Source organism: Rutilus rutilus, assembly GCF_951802725.1.
Source record: "Rutilus rutilus genome assembly, chromosome: 23".
NCBI classification, from domain to species: Eukaryota; Metazoa; Chordata; class Actinopteri; order Cypriniformes; family Leuciscidae; genus Rutilus; species Rutilus rutilus.
In genome coordinates this window covers 4888052-4915958 of record NC_140233.1, presented here as the reverse complement: position 1 = coordinate 4915958, position 27907 = coordinate 4888052, and the positions used below count along the sequence as shown (strand labels likewise).

General features: G+C 38.6%; 1 protein-coding gene across 6 annotated transcripts in view; it reads right to left on the bottom strand.

The window, feature by feature from the left end:
* neo1b (neogenin 1b) overlaps nt 1-27907 on the bottom strand; it is a 135387-nt gene that overhangs the window by 69147 nt on the left and 38333 nt on the right. For all 6 annotated transcript variants that reach the window (XM_084398006.1, XM_084398004.1, XM_084398008.1 and 3 more), the window contains exon 2: nt 23779-24096. In XM_084398006.1, the coding sequence (XP_084254132.1) occupies nt 23779-24096 (318 nt within the window). The remainder of the gene's footprint in view (nt 1-23778; nt 24097-27907) is intronic.

Here is a 27907-nt window from a genome sequence, read left to right as displayed (position 1 = left end):
TCACGGTATGAAGTTTGTGGAAGATCATCTTAGTTCACTGTACAGACCGCAGTCTCTCTAACAGCGGAGTGTGTGTGAGCCGAGAGCGTCTCTGTCATCCTAATGTTCTCCTGGCCTGTTTATGTGCTTGATGTAGGACTTGATGTGGTCTAGAGTGGTGTGTGTGTGTGTGTGTGTGTGTGTGTGTGTGTGTGTGTGTGTGTGTGTGTGTGTGTGTGTGTGTGTGTGTGTGTGTGTGTGTGTGTGTGCTGACAGGTCTGTAAATTAGCCCCAGCCTACGACCCAAACCAGAGACAAACCTGTACACACACACACAGAGCTTTTAAAAAGGACAAAATCTCAGAGCTTCGATGCAACAGGCCTGAAGACACGGTTAGCCGTCGCTAGCAGAAAACTGAAGATGTGCGACTGCATCAGGACTCAAGCTGGGCAAATAAGGCCAGAACGATGTGCATTTGGGGGGCAGAGCTTCTGTGTGTAAACAGTTTACGAAGCCTGTCAGAGAGAATCTCCATGTGTAAACGTGCAGTTAACATATGCAAACATACATTCAGACTATACAAACACAGATACTCTGTCTGGAGCGTCTGAGCATGATAAGCCACCATCTTAAACGCACAAATCACACACACACACACTGACAAACTCTACCAATACACACACAAAAACACATGCACTCACACACAAGACCAAACAAACTCTAACAAAAGTTTGTGAAGTCAAGCATGACTAGAATACTAAACTTTGGGATTAGCAGTTTGATCAAACTCATTACACTAAATCAGGGTTCTCAAGTTTTATCAAAAGCTTGGAGTGAGATCACATGCAGTTAGGGGAGGAGCCCTAATGGAGCCCCGCCCCTGCCCGAGCCTAAAAATGTTAGACGAGCTTTCTTCCAACTTACCTTCTCCATCACGACGTGTGTTCGCGCGATGTTGTTGGTTACCTAGTAACGAACGTACGGTGGCCAAGAATGTTCCGTCAACTTCCGTGTGTTGGCGCATCTATGTTGCCTAGTAACGAACGCAATCTGGCCGAGACACGTGCTGGCGGCAGGAAACTTCACTCTGTGTGCCTGCGCCTCGTATACAACGTTATATATAAAGCTTGCAGGACAACTTGGTTGGCATTGCCTTTTCAGCGTGAGAAATACACGGTGTGGCGTGTGAGCGTGTGAACTGGTTGAATTGCGTGAGACTTGAGAACCCTGCTAAATTTTTATCTTCAGCATTCAGAAAGCCACACAGAACACCTTAAACACTTCAGGCCCTGTTTACTCCTGGTATTGAGATGTGTTTTAGTCGATCGGATCGCAAGTAGACGAGGGAGACACATTCCCGTTCACACCTGGTGTTTCAATCCGTCTCTTTTGTCCACTTTCAACCACTTTTGTCCTGATTTTTTCAAGTATGTGCTTTTTCTTTTTTTTTTTTTTATACAATCTAATGGTCAAAAAAAGCTTGCGCATTTTACATATGAACGCGTCCGGAGACGACGGAAAAACACATTGAAAGAATCAGCTTTAGTTTCTGCTCTGACAGACACAAGACCAGCCGAACGCTGTGAGTGTGTGTTAGAAATCAGGAATGGAGAGAGAACATTGTGCTTGGTACATTTTTCATCTTCAAACCAAACTTGGGTCTCCAGCCGATAAAGTTTAAACCCCGTCTGGCTCGAGCTCTTCCCATAATGTCACTCATTAGATCAGTAGACGGAGAGAAGACGGTCTTCTGTGGCTGTTTGAACACATTCGATCACATGAGCGTTTACACTACGAAAGCAATCCGGTCTAATGCGTTTTCAACTACATCTGGAAGTGTCGAAAGTGGACAAGCTCAAAACGTTTTAGACCCTGTTTACTCCTGTATTTAGTCTCGTCCACTTGCGACCGAAACACATCTTAATACCAGGAGTAAACAGCGCCTGAGTTGCGTCCCAATTTGCACACTTATGCGCTACTCTATGCCGTTTTGTAGTACAAATAGTGCCAGTAGTTTGTTCACACTGAAAACTCCAAAAGGAAAAGCTGCACTTTAAATACGCGGATGATGCACTTATTTAACTGGAAAAACCCAAGTATGTAATGTTGGACACTTCATGCACTCAACAGAGTTGAGTTGAGACAGAACTCTTGAAACTCCCAAGAAACTACCCAGAAGACCCCAGCAACAGCATATCAACATGCACAAACAACATAGTGGTGGCTAGTTTTGCACAGCCTACACACACAGTCACAATCCAGTACATTCATTCATTCATTCACACAGAATCTCACTGAAAATCAAACACTTGTTCTGTCAGGCTGCTGGTTTCTAGAGAAGGAACATGTAAAACTCCCAGCACACCACAGGCACAAAACACACACACACTCACTCAAAGAGTAGAGATGCCAGTGTATCTGCCACAAAGACGAGCTGCCGGCAGGCCACATGTAAGGTAAACATGAAATGTGTGTGTATGTTTGTGCAAGCGTGTAGCTCGAGCAAATAATGCAGTGTGTGATCCGTCCACATGCTGAACGCAGCGAGTGTATCTCACTGCATCGTCCCTGATGTGATGGAGAGACACCAGAGAGGAATCATTAAACACAGCTTGAGTCGTCTACAGCCTGAAGGCAGACAAACTCGTACACACACACACACACACACCAACAGCTCCGAGGCCAGTTCATATTTCTCTCACTGGAACGTGTGGTTCTGCTCTGCTCTTTCACTCTGAGTTATGAATGAACATCTGGTGTTTTTAAGGTCTTCACAAACTTTCTAAGGACTAAGAGCTTTACAACATGTCACACGCTAGAGATAGATCGATATAGAGATTACAATGTAATGATATGACCACCTCGAAGACCAAACATTTTGAATTTTTAAAACTCGAAACCAGTGTTAATCTTGTCAATATAATTACTGAGGAAATGTTTGATAATGAAGGGTTTTTTGATTTTGTCAATGAAGATAAAAAATAAATAAAAAATGCCATCATGAAGATTGAATTATTTTAAATTAAATATACTGCTGATGACAATATTATGAGGAAAAAAATAATAAGTAATAAACAACATAATAAAAATGTTTCATGAAAAAATCTAGTAAATTCAATCATCGTCAGTCACAACATGTGTACCCAGTTTTTATTAACATTATGTTATTTCTGTTTTATAGATAATATGGTTTAATATTTATAAATTTGTTTTCTTGTCATTTCTTGTCATCTAAAATGTTATTTTCATTGACTCAATTAAAATTGACTTTTTTTTTTTTTTTACAAATATACTATAATCAGACTTAATTTTTAATTTAAGAATAAAATTTGCTATTTTTTAAATGAACTATAATTAGACTAAGATTCAAATTGACCAAAAAAACTAAAAACAATAAAAAAAAAATTAAACAAATTTAAAATTTTCAGATTTGATTAATAAAAATTAAGACTAATATAAAAAATGACTATAATATGACAAAAAAATTAATAAATCTGAGAATCTGTCAAACAAACAAACAAAAACATTAAAAATGAACACTGCACTCCAATATGGATTTGTGGCCAGTGAGATTTCCGACTGCCATGCCCAGTTGTGCTTTTCTAAACCCGATCTGCTGTTTCCCCTCGACTGTCACACTGAACCCGCCCAATGTCCTGTTGCTCCTTGCTGTCACTATATAAACTAGCGCTTGTTGATTTAAAGTGCAGCACCTGATAATAACACTGTTCTCGGGTGATCGGATCATGGACAGTCAGACTCCAGTTCACTCCTGGTAATAAAGAGCATCTCAGATGCTTCTCCTGAGAACACTAGACATCTCCTACATCAGTCTGTCACTGCATGTCGATGCTCTCGGTAGGCTTGTGCATGTGCATTTATGGGATGCATCTCACAAAGTTATGTGTTATCTAAGATCCATTTGGCATTATAAATAACCTCTGAATATGGTCTGAGGGAACACTCTTAAAAAGAAAGTTTTTTTCAGTTTACATAAACGTACAAAGTTCAGGCACTTCTTATCCTTTACTCTAAGGAGGAAATCCAGCGTGACTTTGAAGGGACCAAGCAAAATCACTGCAAAAAATTATTTCCTTACTTAGTATTTTTGTCTTGTTTCCAGTCCAATTATCTAAAGATTCTTACATCAAGATGTAAAATGCCATAAGATACTATTGTCTTGTTTTCTGGGGGGAAAAAATCTAAATGAAGTGAGTTTTGCTTAAACCAATTCTCTATTATTCTGCCAATCCCCCAGAAAACAAGACATAATATGCCATTTTACTACTTTATTGCATGCATCTTGATTATTTGGACTGGAAACAAGACAAAAATACTGTGTAAGAAAAGCACTTTTCATGTATTTATGATTATTATGCATATTTGTATTTCGGCATTGGGCATCAACCACACGGCAAATGCTGTAATTCTTTTTCGTATACTGTTTACTTTGTTTACAATCTGGTTAAAAGTATCATCATCTTATACGTTATTAGATATAACTGTTAAACTAATGAAGAGAGGGCGATGTGTGCTCAGGCTCTGGCTTTCTCAGCGCGTCAAAATAAAAGTCCTGCACCACAACCAGAGCGGAGAGTGAATCACTCCGGCCGACTGTGACGTCACACACATACCCTCTATTATTAAATTAGTTAATATATATAAATATATCATTATTTCATAGCCTCTATAACCACCTGGTGCAAAAGCCGCCATTGAAGAACAATTTTTGGTTCCCAAAAGAACCTTTCAGTGAACATCTAGTGTGATCTTAGTGTGAAGAATATTTAAGGCGAGACACTACAGGTGAATAGGGTAACATTTTTAACTAGCAGATATCACCATGAAACTTTCCCAGTTGATTACCTACATTAAAATGAGAAAAAAAAATGTATTACAAGTTTTCTGTAATTTAATGTTTAAATATGCAAATATCTAATTAAATATGCACTAATTTGCATATGTTTTCAAAAACGAAATCTGAGTATTGGATAAAGCCAGGTTAAAAAAATGTTTTCATTGTGTTCACATATTAGATGGGGAAAAAAATGACAGAGGCATTTATGGATATCTACTTTTGTTATCCTGTAAATCAGAATATACTGTCAATAGCCTTAAAAAAAATGATTTTCGCCATGTTTTTTGGAATAAAATGTTATATAAATCAGGCTAGGAATAATATATTTACAAATCCCTCTGTAAATGTCTTCATAATATAACTAGGTACAAGACTGGGAAGTGTGGTGTATATAGGTGCTACTGAAGTGGAGATTTCGGACTTGGAGTATGAGAGAAAAGTCATTTTGAGAAAACGGGCTTTAAAGATTTATCATCAGCCAATGAGATTGCGCATTCAGCCCTTTTACTTTCACGATTGATTGCTGATCAAAAGGAAATGACCATATTTGGATCCGACAGCATTGTACAGGAGAGAGAGAGCTTTCCAGCGGTGTGTGTGATGACAGTGTGCAGACAGCGATCGCGGAGCGGCGTGTTGATTAAGAACGCCAACTTTTGTTGAATTTATGAGAAATCTACAGACGCAAACAGACAAAGTGTAGTAAAATAAAGACCTAAATGTGTATTTCTGACTTTTTTTCACCACAAGTCTGAAAGAAGACATGTTATTGAAGACAAATATCCAAAAATCTCAAAATTGACCAGTAAAAAAAACACGATGTTTTTGCCTGCCGTGTCTCGCTTTAAAGAACTTTTTTTCCACAATAAAGAACCTTTTGTGGAACAGAATGAACCATCGACTCAAATAAAAGAAATGCTAAGACTGTGAACACCTCCTCAGTTCTGTCCATTTGTGATCGGATTCATCCCAGAGCTGAAATGTTTAAAGACTCATCATGCAAGTTTGAAAAAAATGTCACATTAGATATCCCACCCTCAAAAAAGTCCATTGAGTCCAGAAAACCCGCATGCCAGCAGCTTTCCAAACACCGGTGAGGATCTCACGTCCCCCCCGAGCAAACACACAGAAAAAGCTCCTCTATTCATCCGTGGATTTCATCTGCCCTCCACAAACATTTGCTCCTCCGGTTCCCTCACACTTCCCCCACTGACCGCCTCACGTCCACGCGCTCCAAGAGCAACACGAGACCTCACACACGCGTAAACAGAGCAGGCGCTAACAGGACACTCGCGAGACCACACAGGGGCCCATTCAGACGCGGGACAACACACACAGCTTTCAGTGTGACGGATGGCCTGACGGTACTGAAACTGCAAAGTCGTTTGGACAAATTAAGACCCGACTCCTGATTTACATGTAAAATAAGCCAATATTTCAAAAGGAACAGTTCATCCATAATCAAAACGTCACCAGACATCAGACTTTCTGAGCAACACAACAGGAGATGATGTGGAGAATCTGAGAAGTGACCAGGTACTATGAAGCTTCATTTGACAGAGATGCATATCCCACATGAATTATATTTCAGTTTTATACAACATCAAACCTACTTGCGTACAGCAATATAAACTGTGATGTCACAAAAACATAATTTGTATTATTGCACAGGTCTATAAAGTTATAGGATATACATAGTCTCCAACTTTATAGACATACATACAGTGAAGTAAAAGTGATATATACTTCATTGCAAACCTCAACTTCATATAAAGTGTCCAACTTTATCCACGTACATACATGGCTGGACTGGCCATAGGGCATACCGGGCATTTGCCCGGTGGGCCGACGTGCTTTTTGGGCCGATACATCTCATGCTCTTTTTTTTTTTTTAACGGCCCATAAAATGTGTACATCGGCGGCCCATTCGTTTTGTTTTGTTTTGCTTAATTGGCGGCGCTGGGTTTGTGCCAGTGTAATGCATTGGTCAAAGTCAGTGTTAGTTTTTTTTTTCTGACAGACCAGCCCATGAAACACGTAGATCAGCGGCCCATTGGCTCTTTTCTTGATTGACACTGGGCTGGCCCAATCACAACTTTAAACGAGTGAGCGAGCGTGCAGCAGTGTCAGTGTGTATCTGTCAAAATAGATAGAGAAGAAACGCAAGGAATGTGCAGATAAATAGCGTGAAAAAATATAACCAGGCCCTTAAAGCAGACACTGTAAACTGTGTCAAAATATATGTTTTCTGACCTTCATCAGCTCCTGTGGCAGATGAGGATAATGAGGACGGAGGATCAGGAGAGAGATGAGAGAGTGTAGAGTCCGCGGTAAGCAGAACTACTTTCAAAACTAGGCTATGTCATGAGTGTAGATTATTTCCACATCTGTATAGTTGACGATTACCGCAATTCACTAGAAATTTAATGAGAGGCGTTTGTAAACCATGTTTTCCGCCAAAATAAAAGCTTGATGCAGTTTGCGTCAAAATAAAAGATAATGTGCTTATCTCTTTCAAGTATAGAAATTGGTACAACACTAATTATGAAAGTGTCCTTTATTTTTTAGTGCATTTGTTTTACAAAATATGGCCATTACTGTCATTGGATTAATATTATAAATATTATTATGTAGTAGGTGTAATGTAGACACTGTAACTAAAAGAGGTTTGAATTTTTCTTTGTTTAATTTGCACACTGAATATGGGTTGGAGCTTTTAATTTTGAACTCTCAAAGTGCACCAGATTGATGAATTTAACATTAAAATGCACAAAATTTTCTCACGGGGGAGCATGCCCCCGAACCCCCCTAGAAGGACCGAGATCCAACCACCATAGTTTTAACAAAAATCCTGTAAGAAACACTTGTATCGCTATGCCGAGCCGCTTAAAGCTTGTTTTAGGATTCACCACTGTGGAGTAGTTCAACTGTATTAATAAATATCAAATTTTGACTTATTTCATGTGTTAACTCTCACTCGTTCCTATACTCACTCATTACATGGCATATAGTGGTTTTAATGAATAGGAGTTGGTATGCATATAATCAAGGGCGTGCAAAGATGGGTGGTGTTTATGATCATACAGTGGGCCGGTCTGGGCAAAAATGCCCGGGCCGATTTTTTGTCCCAGTCCAGCCCTGCGTACATACAGTATACTCATATTATTTAGCACATCTCAACTGCTTGATTGCTTATATGATTGCGAGATGTAAACAATATTATCACCCGGCTCTAATCTGCTATAAGGCATAACATCATGATTTTCTGTAAAGCTGCTTTGAAACCATGTGTAATGTGAAAGGCGTTATATAAATAAATGTGACCTGTCAGCTTCATGTGCTTTAAGTAAATTTTCACTGATTGCTTTTCACTGCAGCTATAATATCATTTGCATATGAGAATATACAATCAGTAAGTTAAAATATGCATGTGCAAAAGAGTTTTGAACGGTGCAAATTTTGGGCCTGTTCCTCACACAGTTTTCTTATGATTCAGACGTCTTTGAATGTTAAGCAGGAATTTTTTCGATAGTCATTATATGCATTCACCATATGGAAAATGTAATTAAATTCACATTTATTTGTATAGCGCTTTTCACAATACACATCGTTTCAAAGCAGCTTTACAGGAAGTGCATATTACAATTTAGAGTGATCTGTAACTGTCTAAGTTATGTATTTCAGAAATGTACACGACCGTTCAAAAGTTTGGGGTCAGTAAGAATTACAATTTTATTTTTGGGGGGAAATAAATCAAATAAATCAATACTTTTATTCATCAAGGATGAGTTAAACTGATCAAAAGTGACAGTAAAGACATTTATAATGTTAGAAAATATTCTATTTTAAATAAATGCTGCTCTTTTGAACTTTATATTCATCAAAGAATTTTGAAAAAAAAAAGGTTTTCAACATCAATAATAATAATGAATGTTTCTTGAGCATCAAATCATCATATTAGAGTGATTTCTGAAGGATCATGTGACACTGAAGACTGGAGTAATGATGCTGAAAATACAGCTTTGATCACAGGAATAAATTACACTTTAAAATATATTAAAATAGAAAACAGCTGTTTTAAATTGTCATAATATTTCACAATTATTACTGTTTTTTTTTTTTTTTTTTTTTTATCAAATAAATGCAGCCTTGGTGAGCAGAAGAGACTTCTTTTAAAAACATAAAAAAAAATCGTACTGCCCCCAAACTTTTGAACGGTAGTGTATATATACAAAATCACAGTTAGCTAAAAATGTATTCATTTAAACAATGTAATAATGTAAAGCAGAAACAATGAGCTCATTAAAGTAATGAATAGCTCGGAGATTCAGCGAAACATCTCGTGATCTAGAGGGAACAAATGAGGGCGAGTGAATGACACCGTTTTCTTTCTTGAATTTCTGATCCTAAATTAAGTGTAAATGTGAGACTCAGAAATGCAGTCAGATGCTGAACTTCACACGGCAGACATGAAACAATAACTGTGGCAGTAATGGAAATATTTGCGAGCCCTAAAGCTAAAAACACAGCGAAAGGTGTGAAAAGCGTCAGGGACACACACTGCCGGAGCGTAATGAGCCCGAGGACGGAGACGCTCTGACAAACGAGCGGCTCAAATCGATACGTGCGCTTCACTAATGTAAAATCAATCACAGGAGAGGAAGAGACCCTCAACACACAAACAAAGAGGAGCTGCCATAGTTAATGGAGGAAACGCTTGAATATAAATGACTGTGCCACTGCGACAGCTGTCACTATGGCAACACAAACATCTGGAGCACATGTGTGGGAAAATGATTCAACATTTGACGCATTGAGTTCTTTTTTTTATTCAAACACACAATGTGCTTTCATTTACATCTAGAGGACGTCTCAAACATGCTGGTTTCTTTGTATTGGAAGTAACTAAATAAACTTCTACTGCTAGAAACTTGACTACATTTCCAGTAGTTTAACAGAAGCTCGCTGTTTCCAAAACACGGAAGATTCACAGGCTTCTTTGCATCTTTATAGCAAATGCTTATATAGATGTGTGTGTGTGTGAGCTATATAGGTTTAAATTTAAATTAAAAACAATTAAAGTGACTGCATTTTTGAGTCATTGATTCATAAATAACAATGATAACTTTGACTATGTTTACATGTGCACCAATAATGGGATTATTTCTAATAATCAGAGCAGAACTTTTCACTCCTGTTTACACGCAATTTTCATTATTCTGATTATTCTCTAATAAGCATGGTAATACCTCACTCAGATAGGCATAAAGTATGATTTTAATCCACTCGCATCAAATTCAAAATACATTTTTATGGACGTACTGGATATTATTCGGTGCCGTGATGAACATCTCAATGCCGGGTTTGCCTACACGTTGCCGTCTGGATGAAGCTATGGAGCAGAGACTGTGCAGCGACAGGGTTTAGCAAGAGTTCATTCATGAAGAAACGAGCACATGCACACTTTGGTCAGAGCGGTAATAATGCGACTAGGGATGTCACGATACCAAAATTCCTGTAGTCGGTACCGATACCATTCAAATTTTACGTTCTCGGTACCAATTTCGGTACCACAGCAAAATCTGTTGGAACTATTTTTCTATTTTATTTAACTATTTGAAAAAAAAAAATATTAAATTAAACTCAATGACTTTATTTATGACCGTAATCATAAGTAAATAATACATATAAGCAGTAAAGGCTACATGCTGTTTAAACGTAAATATTGCTTATAAAAAAAAAATCCCATGGAGACGTAGCTAAACCTACTGTACAGTAGCCTAATATAAAAATTTTAAACAGAACTTTTATTTTGACGGGTTGCCGTGAAGACCTTTGAGTTTCTTTGTGTGTATGATATGACGATCGTTTTTTCTCAAATTAAACGGTAAAATGCTCATGAAGTGACTCTCAGAGCGGCTCTGGAGATGAATTTCATGATGTCATCATATCGTGAGGCAGCAGAGACTGAAAACAGCGCGAGCGTCACTCGTGCTTCAGTGTGTGTGTGTGTGTGTGAGGTAAATGAAACCGCGTGTAATAAAATCGGTGTACGCCACATAGTTTTACTACGACTGTGAGCTAAATCGCATTAGTTTGACCCAAGTATTGTGTTTACATGAGGGACTGTAAATCGCAATAGTGCCAAAATCCCATTATAATCGCATTATGAGGGTGCATGTAACGGATTCATTCAGGAACATCACAAGTGACTCTGAGAATGAATCATTGAATCATTCACTAAACTGGTTTCTTCTAAGACAATAATTTTAAAATTCAAATTGGTAAACAAAAGAGCTAATACAACAAAGCTGAAAATATACTGACGCACAGCTGCATTTAACTAAATATTGATATAAATAAAAATGTATTTAATATAAAAATTGGATGCAAAAAGCTTATGAACTTGAATTTTGTTTGAAGTTTGAGAGTCAAAAAAACTGCTCTGATTAAAAATGTATAGAGTACTACACTTCTTTTTCAGAAAAGAAGCTTGATTGTAGTGGCCCGGCATGGTTTCCGATTCAAAGCATCTTCCCTCACACACTCTCTCTGCTATTAACAATCAGTCTCATTATCTGCGAGTAAGAGGAACACCGGCACGCCATCAGAGCTCCGATTTTAGACCTCTAAAATAGGGCAGAAATGTTCAAAGATGTAAATATATGCATCTGAAATTACCCATGGCCATCTGTAAACAACTCCTAAAGGCAAATGAACAAGTGAGCTGCAAAGTTTAACACGTGAGCCGGCAATCGTGTGTTAATCTTTAATATTTTAGTGGTTGCGTAATGACCGCAGTGTAATGACATATATGCTGTGTTTACAGAACGCATTAATGGAGTCACAGAGCCGGCCGTGGCATTAATTCACTGCCCATGTTAATGGGGGAAGCGGCGAGCGGTTTTAATGCAGAAAGCAGAGGTGTTCGCTTTAAAAAGGTCCAGATGCATTAGCTAAGCCAGAGGAAGTATAGCGTGTAGCTGTAGCCACTCAGGGACGAGTTTAGGGGTTTTTTTCCTTAAAAAGCAGAGCGCCTTAATGAATGCAGAAAGAACAGACGTAAAAGGAGCCATTTCATTAAATAATGAATTTTCTTTCACCTTTGAGTTTGATGTACTAGGTAGACATGAACTGCAAAACTCCCTGTCCAGTCCAACCAGACCATAAGTGCCTGTTTAATATTCAGCGATTTTGCTACCTTGATGAGCAAAAAGTTAGTCAATATAAAGGCGATTTAAAGGGATAGTTCACCCAAAATTAAAAGTTTTGTCATCATTTACTCACCCTAGTAAAGTCAATTGCAACCGACAACTGTTTGATTACCAACATTCTTCAAAATATCTTCTTTTGTGTTCAACGTTCGGAGATCGACTACTTTTGACTGATAAAATTCCAGCCACCGGAAACACTACCTGATAAAAGTGAGTCGTACAAAACCTTTCTTTTTAGTAAACTCTGTGTACACAAACAATGTTCTCAGTGCTGGAGTTCATGTGTAGAGCCTCTGGTGATACTTTGAGCACAGTTTCATGTTGTGTCGAGCCTTCTTAAGCCCTATTCGGACGGGACTAGTTTCACAGGGGGACGTTAGAGAAATTTCTGTTTCACAGACGTACTTTGAGATCTTAATCCTGTCCGAATCTGCCATGTCTGTCTTTTTCTCACACGACCTCTGTAAAAATTCCAGAGCAAATTACCTACTGTTTTTCGTCAAACTCGGCGGTCCTCAGAGAAATCTAATCCCGTCCGAATGCGAATGTCTGTGATTGCTTTTTCTTGTGTGTTTTGGTCAACGCGAACTACCGTACAATCTCTCGCTATCGTGCCGGTATTCAAGTTTCTGCTTTTTGCGCGCCGATAATGGATGTAGATGTGTTCGGTACACTGCGAAGAAATAAAAAAAGTTAAATCAAGAAGAGCCAAATCACGTAAACTGTTAAGACTGGCTACTGTAATATCAGTTTCAGGTAAGATTACGTTCATTTCTGCACTTAATTACATAACGTGTAAATTATATAAGTTAAAACTTTTTATTCCAGTGGGTTTATTATAAGAACCCAGTTCTATAAAATCATGAAGATAAATGTATGTTTAGTTTTTTTATACTACAATTTTTATAAAATGTTTACAAAACACTAAATACGTTAAGACGTTTTACTTTATATTTCAAAGTGCTTAATTTTAAAAGTACTTAATTTCAAAATACATTTGGTCAAATTTCATACGCAATCCACGCATTCTGAACACGTGATCTTCTGCAATGTCCACATGTAAAACACAGACACTCCTACCTCGGTAATAAACACGGAGATGTTAGTCCCGTCCGAATCCGTACATGAAATCACAGACGTAGGTTGATAAGAATTGTAAATCAAACGTCGTTTGGAAAACTAGTCCCGTCCGAATAGGGGCTTAAGTGTGTTAAAAATAGCCATTTTTGATGCTATCATAGAAGTGCACTCCCATTCAAAAGGCATTTTGACCGAAAACGAAAATACGGTCAATCTTAAAAGTGGCGTTTGCATTGTTATTATGCTTTTACACGAATGTTTGACTTGGGTAGATAAAAAAAAATAAAAAAAAAATAAAAATAAAAATAAATTAGCCTAGGTTGCAATTTGGCGAGAGTTACCCTTTAAGTCTTAAAGGGACAGTACTTAAACTTAATTATGACTACGGCACAAGAAACCTTGCCTAACATCGTAAATAAAACATTTTTTTTACACAAACCTCGAAAAAATAACAAATATTAAAGAAAATTATTATAAATAAAATAAGCATTGTAAACATTAAACACTGAAATACATCAAATTGTTTCTAAAATAAAAAAGTTGATAAAGATAAACCATCAAAGTGCAGAATATGACCCCTTTAAATTTGTCTGGGTAAGGAAGGATCCAAGTAAAACATCTCTTTTAGATTACCATATCCTGAATAACACAGCAAAATAAGCAGGACGGGCCAGAATTAAACCGATAAGATGCATAATATCTGCAGCAGAGTCTGAAGGAGAATCATTAAAGTGGAGACCCAGCAGGGAGTCAAGGACGACGGAGAACATGAGGTGGAGAGATCATCCAGTCATCATTAAACTCCATGATGGAAGGCCAGATCTTAGGAAAGGTCACGCTCATCTCCAGGCGACTGCACACGGGTCACTCAGATCGGCGTGGAGATGAGCAGTTTAATGGAAACTCTCAGCGTCTGGGAGAGCAGCGGCCGCTAGCTCATGTCCAGCTCTGATTGACGTGCGCTGAGACGAGATCATGGACGCTAAAGGTCAGACTTGTCCGCTTCAGCTGGAAGATGATGCATTTCTGATTCAGGGTCAGTCTTTCAACTTACGAATTGATAATTAAGTTAGTGGAGAATCTGAACAGGATCAGTGAGACAGAATTTATCCTTAACTGTAGTTTTGAGTTATCCTTAACGCAATGTTTTGATCATCGTTCTGAATCTGATCCGACGAAGTCTTTGACAAAATTGCGATTTTCTCAGCTTTTTTATTTTTATATTAATGAAACTTTTTCAAGTGTTGATAAAAAAGAACGAATTAAGCTTGACTAAAATTCTCTGTTCTTTCTTTTGATATTTTGAATGTTTACATATACAACAAAATATTCTGGGGTCCATGAAAGTTATGTGAATATGATCAAAATGCTGGTGCTTGACTGTCAACTTTATATATATATAGAAGTGACCAAATACTGCTCAAATAATCCCCCATCAAAATAATTTATAAAAAATAATAAAAAAAATATTAAAATACATTATAAAATAAAAGATTATAAAACAAAAATGAAACAAGCAAACTTTGTTACAATGGTTAAAAAGTAATAATAATATTAATTGATTCATTTAAAAAATAAAATAAAATAAAATAATAAATAATAAAATGCCAAATCAAATCAAAAAACAAAAAAACAAAAACAAGCATTGTTAAAATGTTTAAACAAAATATTAATTGATAAATAAAAATAAAAAATAAAATGCTAAATAAAACAAAAAGATTATAAAAATCAATGAGAAAATAATTGTTTTTAATTAAATAAATAAAAAACAACCAATTTTTTATATAAAATAAAATAAAGGTGGATATTATCATTAAAAATGTCAAGACTGATAGAACAAGGCAAAACTTAGTAGCACAAAGTTACCCAATTAGAGCTTGCCGATTCAGTGTTAGGATCTGTAGGCGACTCTATCTAAAACCATCAAACCGTTAAGCACACTTTATGGAAAACAATTATCAAGTAAAAACTCAATTTGCCTCCCCTCTCTCTCGAGCACATCACTATGAGCTCAACACACACACGGGAATTCCTGCAGCCGGGCCGATAGTTCTCGATAAACAATCGAGGAAAACTCATTTAATCAGGTTTAAAGGAGAAGAGGTTTTATTGAGCTGAACAGGCTCGGTAAAAACACCTCCACGAACAACGCTTCAGCACCAATCACACATCAGAGACCTGTCAAATCCGACCAATCAGGAAACAATCAATGTCCCTCACACCCTTATGACATTAGTCGTGTTCGTTTATGACCTCAATCTTCTTGTACTTGCGTGGGAGGTGAAACCAGGAGAAGGCAAACCGTTTTAAACGCACCTTAGGGCTCTGAAAAGTTCAAAGGTCAGAAAAAAGGAAAAAAAGACCTTTATTGGACTTGAAGGCAGGTTTAATTTGATACAAACACGTAACTGTGAGGGAAAAACGTACAAGACATTAAATGTGTTATAAAAACACAACACAAGAAAACAAACAATCCAATCAGGGTAATGGACAAAAAAATGGTGTATGGATAGGGAATGGGATCTTATACTATTTACTATGTTTGCACAATAAAATATCATTATTTCAACCAAAAAATGAATATTTTGTCAACATTTACTCATCTTATGACAAAATAAGTCATAATGACTTATGTCATCGATGTCTTTCTTCTGGGGATTCTGGGTCGCAAAACACAATGTGAACAACGGACCCTTTTCACAGACTGTGACGACGCGTTTGCACAGCTAAAATAAATCTTGCAACGTCATTTTTATATTTTCAGTTTTTTTAAATGAATGTACAGGTACATTTATAACACTATACTTTGCGTTTCCTTACATCAGAATTAAATTATAGAAACCGGTCTGAGTTTTCCTAATACAACGACAGAGAGCAACAGAAAATATGACTTTCTGATCTGATCTTTTTATCTCCTGATCGACGTAATCAATCAATATTATATTTAATATTGAATGTGATTTCACCAGGTACAACATTTACCTTTGTTGATCCTGGAATTACATTCAAATCATCCAATCAGAGTTGAGGGACAAGTTTCCAGTTTATGTCAAGGTTAGTTCTACATCACTGTTATTCACCTATCATTTTAGGGATTTTAGGGATAAGTTATGGGTAGGGTTTGATTTAGGGTTATGACAAAATTTTCGGACAGTTATGTTGTTCCAGGACCAACAACATATATTTGATCTTACTTGGCAAAATCCTGGTGACCGAAAAAAGGTCCTATGGACTTGACTTTGGTCCCTCACAGCGTAGTTTTCACATGAAATGAAATATAGAGTTCTACAGGTGGTTCAGAATATCATTATCCTTCTAGGACGGGATGCTAGAGAACTGAAGGGTGACAAACAATCTATAACCACAGAGATGCTGTGTGAAGAATCATAGATGTGTGCTTTCACACACCAAAACAAATCTACACACATACACTTGAACTGATGTTTATGTTTACTGAAAAAGAAGACAAATCTAAAAATACACACCAGAAACACGTCGAGGAACCTGGAACGTTCACGACTAATTTAGGTCCACCCGTAAATCACATAAACGAGAAATGTTAGGTTAGATTGAATTCCCAGTAAAACGTTGAGCGCAGCCAGACGCGACTTATTGAGTGTTTGCGAGACTTTGATGTGAAGCTGTAGAACTTAATGAAAGGAGAGAAACTTTACAGGAGGAGGATATAAATATGGACATACATTAGAGCTGCACTGTGTGTGTGTGTGTGTGTGTGTGTGTGTGTATATATAAGAAGCACACAACAAAGACTAGTAAGAGAAAACATTTCTCATGGGCTGACGAAGATCACCATATCAGAGTACAAAACTCCCTCAAGATGCTTCTTCATTGTTTTTTGGCTTGTCTAAATCAAAACACCCTAATAACCACAGTCCTGCCAACTGCATAGAAACACACTATAAACCACCCAGAACATCCCAGAAACTTGGTACTTGCTTAGGAAAAAAAAAAAAAAAAAAAAAAACTACTCACTCAGAACACCCTAGCAACCACACTCTATAGTAACTGTGAAGCAACATTTTAAAAAACAAAAAAACTAAACAAGCAAAGCCCTGGCAGCCACCTAAAACACCCCAGCAACCATATAGCATGTCTAAGTGTCTAAAATCATAACAAACATCATTTAGATATGAATTGTGTTAATGTCAGAAAGCGAATTGGGAGAAATGCTGTTGAAAGTGGATCGGACCGAGCAGCACAACACACTGCTAATCAGCAGTAGGGGGCGTGTCTATTCATGATGGGGGAGGAGAGAGTGAGCCAATCAGCAGTAGGGGGCGTGTCTACTCGTGATGGGGAGGAGAGAGAGTGAGCCGATCAGCAGTAGGGGGCGTGTCTACTCGTGATGGAGAGGAGAGAGAGTGAGCCAATCAGCAGTAAGGGGCGTGTCTACTCGTGATGGGGAGGAGAGAGAGTGAGCCAATCAGCAGTAGGGGCGTGTCCACTCATGATGGGGAGGAGAGAGAGTGAGCCAGTCAGCAGTAGGGGGTGTGTCTACTCATGATGGGGAGGAGAGCGAGTGAGCCAATCAGCAGTAGGGGGGTGTGTCCACTCATAATGGGGAAGAGAGAGAGTGAGCCAATCAGCTGTAGGGGGGCGTGTCCACTCATAATGGGGAGGAGAGAGAGTGAGCCAATCAGCTGTAGGGGACATGTCCACTCATGATGGGGAGGAGAAAGAGTGAGCCAATCAGCAGTAGGGGGGCGTGTCCACTCATAATGGGGAAGAGAGAGAGTGAGCCAATCAGCTGTAGGGGGGCGTGTCCACTCATAATGGGGAGGAGAGAGAGTGAGCCAATCAGCTGTAGGGGACATGTCCACTCATGATGGGGAGGAGAGAGAGTGAGCCAATCAGCAGTAGGGGGCGTGTCCACTCATGATGGGGAGGAGAAAGAGTGAGCCAATCAGCAGTAGGGGGGCGTGTCCACTCATAATGGGGAAGAGAGAGAGTGAGCCAATCAGCTGTAGGGCGGCGTGTCCACTCATGATGGGGAGGAGAGAGAGTGAGCCAATCAGCTGTAGGGGGGCATGTCCACTCATAATGGGGAGGAGAGAGAGTGAGCCAATCAGCTGTAGGGGACATGTCCACTCATGATGGGGAGGAGAGAGAGTGAGCCAATCAGCAGTAGGGGGCGTGTCCACTCATGATGGGGAGGAGAGAGAGTGAGCCAATCAGCAGTAGGGGGCGTGTCTACTCATGATGGGGGAGGAGAGTGAGCCAATCAGCTGTAGGGGACGTGTTCACTCATGATGGGGAGGAGAGAGAGTGAGCCAATCAGCAGTAGGGGACGTGTCTACTCATGATGGGGGAGGAGAGTGAGCCAATCAGCTGTAGGGGACGTGTTCACTCATGATGGGGAGGAGAGAGAGTGAGCCAATCAGCAGTAGGGGGCGTGTCCACTCATAATGGGGAGGAGAGAGAGTGAGCCAATCAGCAGTAGGGGGCGTGTCTATTCATGATGGGGGAGGAGAGTGAGCCAATCAGCAGTAGGGGGCGTGAAGAGAGAAAGATTTGAATAAAGACTGTAGAAAGGGAGTTGGCTGAGAGACATTACAAAAGAGGTCAAAGGAATATCTCTGGTTATGATCATGCAAGAGCTTTAGGACACTCGTTAATATTAGAAAAGCTTTCCAGTGCTGGAGAGACCTAACAGGGAAGGCCTGAAAACGGACACCAAGGTTGCATGAGTAAAATTGTTTCACAGAACCAAGATATGCTGTTGATGTAATGTTAGCTCTAGTAACAGGACAGTTTTGAGTGTCTCTCTTTGTCTAGAGCTGCTGGAGACAAACAACAAACTCTTGCTTGTATTTACTGGAGTACTGTTTTCTTTTCATTTGTTTGTCATCTTTAGTGAAGCTTTATTTTGCTTTGATGAGACATCCACTCTTGCGTGTTCAAGCATTTTGGGGGGGGGGCGGAGCAATGAAGTTTGTTTGGGTTGATTTCAAATATCAACAATGCATCAATAAACAAGAAACATCTTGTTTGAATGATTTTTCAACTGTAAAATAAGAAAGTGTTACTTGTTAAAATAGTTTTTAAATTGTTGAATCAAAAAAAGTGGGTTATATTTGTTTTTACATGACTCTTTGGATTATTTGTGGAATTGTGCAGTGAAATATTGTTATAATGATACTAAACTGTATAAATAATCAGATAACCGTTTCCTTTATATACATTTTCGATACAGTAGTATATCTGGATCATTGCTTTAATGGCCAGGCAATATAGTCCACGCTCAAGTCTGTTATATTCTGCTCTCTAGATATGGCTCAGGTCCTCCTTCAACATAAAACAGCTTCTCGTTCACCAGGCCGAGCACCTGAATAATCAACTCCCCATCCTCCCACAAGGCTTTCCCTTTACGAGAGCGTTTCAGACTGGTTATGTGTAGGAAACAGCCCTTTTGTAGTTTTAGGGAAGTTTTTAGGGCAGAGAGCTATAAGTTGTACTAACTGGCTTAAAGAAAATTCACTTCATAAATCGTCAGCAAAAGTAGCGGCTCAGCCTCTTCCTGCATGGCCTGGGGCGCCTTCGTCAGCTCCCATAATGCATTTCTGTCTTGTTTGATTTTACGGTTGCTACTCCATAAACACAGCAGAGATGGTGCAAGTGTCTCTCCAGGTCATTTTGTAAACAAAATAATAATGGAGTGAGCATTGTCGTCTTTATAGGAAAACTCGAGAAGAGAAAAAAAAAAAATGAGTGTGTGTAAAGAGAAGAGAGACGCTACGATGGCATTGGCTTGTCACACTCTTTTTCCTGGCGCAATGAATGACTGAATGAAACAACCATTAACATATGAAATAAATGCTAGGAACCTGTCAGAATGAGTGGCGTCCTGCTTTAAATGATCTCCTGTGAACTGTGAAAAGCATTGAATTGAAATACTGCGTGTGTTCCTCATACAGGCTGCCCTGAACTTTCAGTGTAACGGCCCCTGGGATTGCTCAAGTCTCTATGCCGTGCACCGCCGGCTAGATCTGAAAACATGGACAAGGCACTTAAACGTGTGTGTGTGTGTGTGTGTGTGTTCTAGTGCTCTGCTACTGCATTAGTGTTGATTCCTATAAAAAATAGAAGCACATGAATGTCTTAGAGACCTTCAAATCATTTAAATGTGCCTTTGTACAGCAGGTTGAGCTGATAAGTTACTAAGCATCATTACTACAACTCATACTTGAAGTTAGTGGTTTATTAAAGGGATAGTTCACTTCAAAATAAAAATTCTGTCATCATTTAGTCACCCTCAAGTTGTTTCAAACCTGTATGAGTTTCTTTCTTCTGTTGAACACAAAAGAAGATATTTTGAAGAATGTCGGTGACCAAACAGTTGATGGACATCTTTTTTTTTTTCCTACTATGGACCCCATCTTCCTTTGTGTTCAGCAGAAGAAAGAAACTCATACAGGTTTGAAAAAAACTTAAGGGTGAGTAAATAATGACAGAATTTTCATTTTGAAGTGAACTATTCCTTTAAGACCAGCGTAATGAATGATTTCTCAAATCATGCGTGTTGTTGGCGTTACCTTACTAAGTGATCAGATGCATCATTTTTACCTGCTTGACCAGAAAATAGGTGGACAAAATCCCACAGATGTACACTGAAGGAGGAACCCGAGCCACATCTACAGACCAGAATATCCGTACAACTGCATAGTCATGCAAAAAAACACAGTCAGAACATCCTAGCATCCATTCAGTAATAACTAAAAACCACCAGGACAACGTGCTAAAAAGCACCCAGAACAATCCTTAGCAACTACCTTTATCAGCAGTAGGTTTTGCACAGGCAAGCACTGCTCTAATGTTCTTCGGAACATGCAAAATCTAGTAAATCTGAGCTTTCTGTCAGGGGTCACATTCACTACAGCAGAAACACAAAACTGACAGGCATTAAAACCAAAACACAAAAGCTCTTCCGAGTCTTAATGTAGTATAATGCACTGATGCTAATTCCCTTCCTCTGAAAGCCTGAACACGTCATTCCTCATCCAGAGCAGAGAAAAGCATCCTTTATTTCTGCCAGCAGCATATGGAGCCACTGATACAGCTTCAGAGGCCAGATCTCAGTGAGAAAGCACCTGACGACTGGAGAAATGAAAAGAGACAGAGTTTTGTTTGAGGATAAAGAGAGAACGCTTGTGTTTTAAGACCAATTTTCCCTGAAGGCCAGAGAGACAGGCGGAGAGGTGAGGAACCATCAAATGTGTGAACTACACACGTGTCAAACTCTTTAAACCGAGTTAAAAGACCAGGCGGAACATTTCCCTCCAAAAACCTGTCAGCTTTCTTCCAGTGGCTCATACTCCTGAGTGAAAACCTGTGTAATGGTACATGCATGTGGAAGAAGAGGACAGAAATCACTTTTAACACAGTAAGATCGTTGCAAAACGACAACTTAAAGAGATAGTTGCCCCCCAAAATTAAATATAGCCACCCTCATGTTGCTCCAAACCCATACAGAGAATGATTATCAGTAAAGAAAAATAACTAAGTTGTTGTATGGTGTTTTGTTTTGTTTTTTGCCATTTTGGAGCTGGAAAAGCTTACGTTGTAAAGAAAGAGCAGCTTAGACATTCTTCAAAACATGAAAAAAATTAAAAAAATCCATGGTTTGGATCAACATGAGAACTTTTAAAATGTAAAATAGCATTTATATCTGTAATATGACATATTTGAGGGAAATACGATATATAATAAGGAAAAAAAATCTAAAATGTTTATTTTTCCTCTCACCGAATACCAAATTTTACCTCGACGAATAAAAAATAAATATATTTGTGTTTACTTTATATTCAAAGTTGGTTGAAATACTAATGGATCAGAATTTGGCCACGCCCCAGTGAACAAAGAACCAATCAGAAGCTCCCATCAAAACAATACTGCTGTACTCAGCAGCGCAATAACATACTGTGTAATCCTGGAACATTTCTTGCACTATATTTTGCAAGAACAGAAAGGTCTGCAGATTCTACTGATACAGAACTGCCGACATGTGCACAGATCAATGCGTTACACACTACAGTACAGATCAATACGGCACAAGAACTGCAGAATCATATGAAGTGTATAGCCGGTAAATTAGATTCAAACCCTGTACAAAAAGAGCATGAGCACACACCATTTACCCTACTAAATTTATTTTTCACAGACAGCAATGGTATTAAATAAAGACTCGAAGTCTGCGGCTTCTCAGACGTTTCAAAAGTCTGTAATCAAAAGTCACAGATCTCAATAAGAACTCCAATATTTCTAATAAAATTATTCATCTGAGCGGCTATCCACAATTTAATAGGTCTATTCTGTTATTGTATGACAACTATTGACTCGTGTGTCTGTTTTTCTTCCTCTAAGGAACTTCAGGAGAAACATCTGAGGCAAAGCTGATACTTAAATGACCCATTAAAATCTTCCAAGAGCAACCTTTGAGCTCTTAAATCATTTTCTGGGATGCTACATAAACATATCATATCAATTCTGGTTCTTCCCATTGGATTTTCTCACTACAACTGCGTTTGTTTAAGAAGTAAAACTAGCAAAGAGTGGAAAACTCTGCTGGGCGTCTTTAAAGGAAATGGAGGTTCCAGTCAGAGCAAACTGTGAAGGCCTGGATGATATCTAACCCTGCTGTTCAAACACACACTAATCCTGCTGTTAGATTCATAGCATAGTGTGAAGCTCGACTACATGAGCTGACCCGCGTTCTGTAGAGGAAAACCCACGGCTGCAGAAAACTGATCCGAGATCAGCTCTGAACTCTGACAGAATAATGCGTTCCCAATGGAGTGATAGATATTCATTCAGCCTGACTCAGAAAAATGGGGATTTTGAGAAAGATATTGCCATTTTCATATGCGGCAGATGGTCAGAGCACATGCTGTTTGAGATTCAGACTAGAATAACCCTTAAAAAAACTTTGTAGTGTAAAAAAAATTAAAAAAAAAATTAACCCTGTAAAGCCTGACATATGAAATAATAGTAAAAAAAAAAAAAAAAAAAAAAAAAAATCTAATTTTCTTTTAAATTGAAGAGTTTATTAAACCTTTAGATTAAAGTCTTTAAAAAAGTGTTTTTTGTTGAGTATCATATTTGATCCATCAGGCTTTTATGACTAAAGTAGTATGAAAGTGAGAATATGAAAAAAACACACAAAAAAAACCATTGTTGAGTCCCAAACTGAGCAAAAAGTTGCTAATATTTATATGACCCAAAAGTTCGATGAAATTTTGTGATGCAAATCAATGAAATCTTTATATCAGATTGATATAACCCATACGATTGATTTTTAAACAAAAATGTATGGATAATCAAGTAAACCTAAGTTGCTTCAGTCCAGAATATTGTTCATCTTGAAATATACTAACATTTATACTTACATTATCTTTATAGAAATCATTAAAGATTTCACAGAAAAAAGACATGAACCACGAGCTGAAGATGGACATTTTTACAATTATACTAAAAGGCCTGTCACCTGCTAAACAACCAATCAGACGACAGAGGACATGAAGTAGATTGTGTGCAACAGGTTTTGATCACGTTGATAATTTAAAAGTCGTGTATCATACATGATAGTGTGCTTTACAGGGTTAAGACATGATTTAGGGTAATTTTCATACCTGCCACTGTGAGTCGTGCGGTCCGGCTGCTGATGGTACCCAGATTGTCGATGGTGGCCACGCACTGGTACACCCCCTCATCGGGCTTGTTGTGTTTGGAGTGGACCACCGTACTGATGAGCAAAGAGCCGTCGGCTAGCTGTCGTTTCCGGTCGTCCGCCACCAGGTTCAGGAACGTCCCATCCTTCTTCCACTCCACCCGTACGGGAGCGTCGCTAGCGGCCGAGCAGTTCAGCACAGCGGGGAGCCCGCGCACGGCTAGCGTGTCCACGGGTTCAACAGAGAACCTGAACGGGGTGAAACCTTGAATGGCAGAACCTGAGGACAGACAGAGAGAACAATGTGTTACATGAGATGCATTTTGTCATTAGTATGACCAACTAAAATTCAGCTCTTGAATTAACACCAATTGCATGCAATCAGGGTTTGAAATTAACACCCGCCATCCCGCCAAATGCGGGTAAAAAACCCTGTGGTGGGTAACGCTGTCAAATCACTAGCCAATTCGGCGTGCTACTTATGTTTACTCACTTTGCTGGGGAAGTTCGTGTGTAAGACAAAACTGTGCAGATTTAGCGCAAATACTCAACTCGTGAGTCATCATGATATATTAAATACAGCGTATTGGTCAGAATCTGCTCATATCTGGCTTACTTGAACACACACACACACACGTCACTACGCAACAAATAACGGTGCGCTTGTTCATTTGCATTGAAGCAATAGTGAAGATTAAAAAGCATTTGGTTAACAGAACAGACATTGATATTTTCCAACATCCTACTTTATTTTATTTTATATTCTTTGTACTGTATTGATCAGTCCACCTAAAACACATGTTTGGTGATGAGGATGAAAGAGGAAGGGAAGAGATGGCCGGATGATTTTGTTTGACAAAAAAATTAATGTATGAAATCCAAATATATATATCTGTGATGTAGTTAATCTGTTTTTTCTCATTTCTATTATTTTTTTGGGCTAGTCGAAGTTCTGAATGGCCGGTAACTTAATTTAGTAGTCAAATTGGCCGGCGAGTGAAAAAGTTAATTTCTAACCCTGCATGCAATAATAAACCAACATAATCTTTGAAATTATGCTCTCAAAAACACAAAATTACAGCTCTTTCATCGTGTTATTTTGCTGGCTAAGTGATTTTCATTCTGGACCATTTATGGGTCAAATCCCTCACCTGTCCACTGAGCAAAAACACCTCTGGGAAAAGTTATAAACCAACATAATTGCTTGACGTTCACAGTGACGTATAATTAAAAAACATAACAGCGTTCAGTCACCAACCTGCATTGTTCAGACGGCACTAATGGCCAATTACCTGCACCAGTGGTGTTGTGCGAAAACAATTACGGCGAGACTTTGCGTAACGTAGCAAGCTGCTTCGTACTTTAATTACGTAGGAAATGACAAGCTTCTGCTGTTCAACACAAAGCACCAAATACATAATCTGAGACGGAAGCTGCTTGTTTGTCACGCAAGCTAATTTGGTACTAAAAATATGCCTTCATAAAAAAAATGGTACCTGAGAAACAGATGCAAACAGCACATAATTACTTTTATGTCATAAAACCATTCACAGATTAGCTACTTTAATGATGCTATATAATTGGCTCAATTTTATTTCCAACGTTAGGCAAAACAATGAAGCCTTTAGTATGAGTTTCACAGGCTCCCAACAGAAGTCTAAGAGTCGTAGATTGGCACCATTAAAACTGGAAAGCGTTCAAAACTTGACATGCAAACTTGTGTCCTTGCGTTTTCTCGATCTAAAAAAAGACCACGCAACGCATAGGAAAGCCACAGTTGCATGCTAACTGTAGAGAAGCCAGCTGGAAAACATTTGGACTAACGTGGCCAAATGTGCCCCTGTTTGTGGCTTTGGATGTTTGTCACAGGCTGGCTGTGAGTAATCGGATGGAGTCCAGAATTGCTGTTGGAGGGCAACAGTGATGCATCCTTGACCCAGAAGCCCCGAGTCAGCCAGAAAATGAGGCTGTTGGGTTGATAAGTATAAGCTGATAGCCTTAGTCTGCACACTTTGAGGAAAACCCACTTCAAAACCACCTCAGTCAGCGAGACCTCTCAGAAAGGGGCAAGGACTCTCCAGGGAAATGGCATACTAGTGAATGAGAGAGAGATACTGACACATACAAAGACTGAAGAGAACGAGAAGTGGCCTAGAAAGGCTGGGAAGGAAAAGCTGCGGAGATACAAAAACAAAATCAAGGCAATCGGTTAAACTGTCACATACTATATCCTTTCTCCATTTAACGGACCAAGACAAGCTTTAGTTTGAGAGCCTGTTGCATTGTGGGAACGCACACGAGTGGCGCTTAAGAGACCAAGAGATGGTGGCGCAGCATAGATGAGCGTGAAAGGAAGTATAGCGACGCTTGAGCTGGCGTTACAAGCGGGGATTTGCCCATCCACAGTCTCTAGAGTTCATCGTGGGTTTGTGGACATCAACATCCACAGCCTACTTGCAATTACAGACCCAAGAAAATAAACTACAAAATATTTCATCAATTAGCCCTCTAATTTCCACACCTCTAGTGGCAGCAAATAGAATTGCAAAAAATACCATTTTCAAGTAGAAATCATAATTCATCAATATGCTCACACTAAAAATGTATACACAATTTATTCTGAAACCACACATACACACCAAATAAATAAATAAATAAATAAATAAAATTCACATACTGCCAATGGCCTTAGAAACAATTTAAAAATAATAATAATTGAAATGGAAATATTATTTCTAAGCAAAAAAAAACATGACATGAAAAATAATAATAATAATAATAATAATAATAATAATAATAATAATAAAAAAAAAAAAAAAAATATATATATATATATATATATATATATATATATAAAAAAAAAAAATAATAATCACATACTCTCCGTGGAAACAAGAAAATATGTAAGCAAATTTTACATGATAAAATATATATTATTAAAATGGAAAAACAAAAACTGACAAAAGTATTATTTTTAAGCAAACCAGTATAAAATTTGGCAAATATTTGTGTATGCACGCAAATGAGAGGTCTGCAACACGATTAAATGTAGTCCAGGCCTGTGTAAGAACATGTATTGTGTTTTAACTGGCTTTGAGAACGGCAGACTCGGCTGTAATCCAGTGTGAGAATGTTTCCGAGCACAAAGCAATGCGAAACACACAATATTAGTGAATTAGTGAATGAGGCTCAATGTTTCAGACAGAATCCATAAACGGCTCATTTAATTATCTCTGCACATTAAACTGTAATGGAGAATGTTTTAATCACGTTTAAGCTTTGTAGACAGCGTTGAGTTACATCATTTAAAACATCACAATTCATTCCCACTCACGTTAGTCAGAGCCTCAGTTCTGCGGGACGCAGTCGTTCCTTCTCGACCGCTGAAGAACAAAACCCATATTCTAGTAGCTTCATTTTACATTCACTTGAACCAACTCCAATCAGAATTAGAGAGTTCATGCTTTCATCTGTGTTTCCCCCTGTCTTTTCATCTTCAAGCAACTGCACTTTTCATTTCCACCTGACGCTTTCAAACGCTTCAGATAAATCAGAATTTGCTCAAACACTTCCAAACATCAGGTGCATTGAGGGCAAACTGGGATCTAACGCTGAAAGCAAAGCTAGACCTTAAAACAAAGCGTCATTAGCTCTCAACAGGTAATCAATAGCTGCTCCTCGCACTTCTTCACACTCATCAGCCAATCACATCGCTCCCCCCGCCCATCCCTTTCTGTTAGGCATTAGCATGTTAGGATACTTAACCTCACGCTGTGACTCAAGATTACAGATTCACAGAGAGAAACCGCACATGTAATCCATCTCCATAAGACCCGTGTGGATGACAGGTGGGCCGCTTCACAGCAATAAAAGTGGGGCTCATCTGGATAGAGTGGGGTTCCTCCCTCGGGACTCCATTTATACCTCATAAAACATGGAAATTGAGCATCCCAGAGGGCACATATCCCACAATCCATTTCCACACCTATTGGTAACACTGAGAACCCAATGCATTCAGAATCGAGGACAATATATTGATTGAACTCGAGTGTTTCGCCAACTGCCGACCCAGTCAGCTAATTCAATTACCT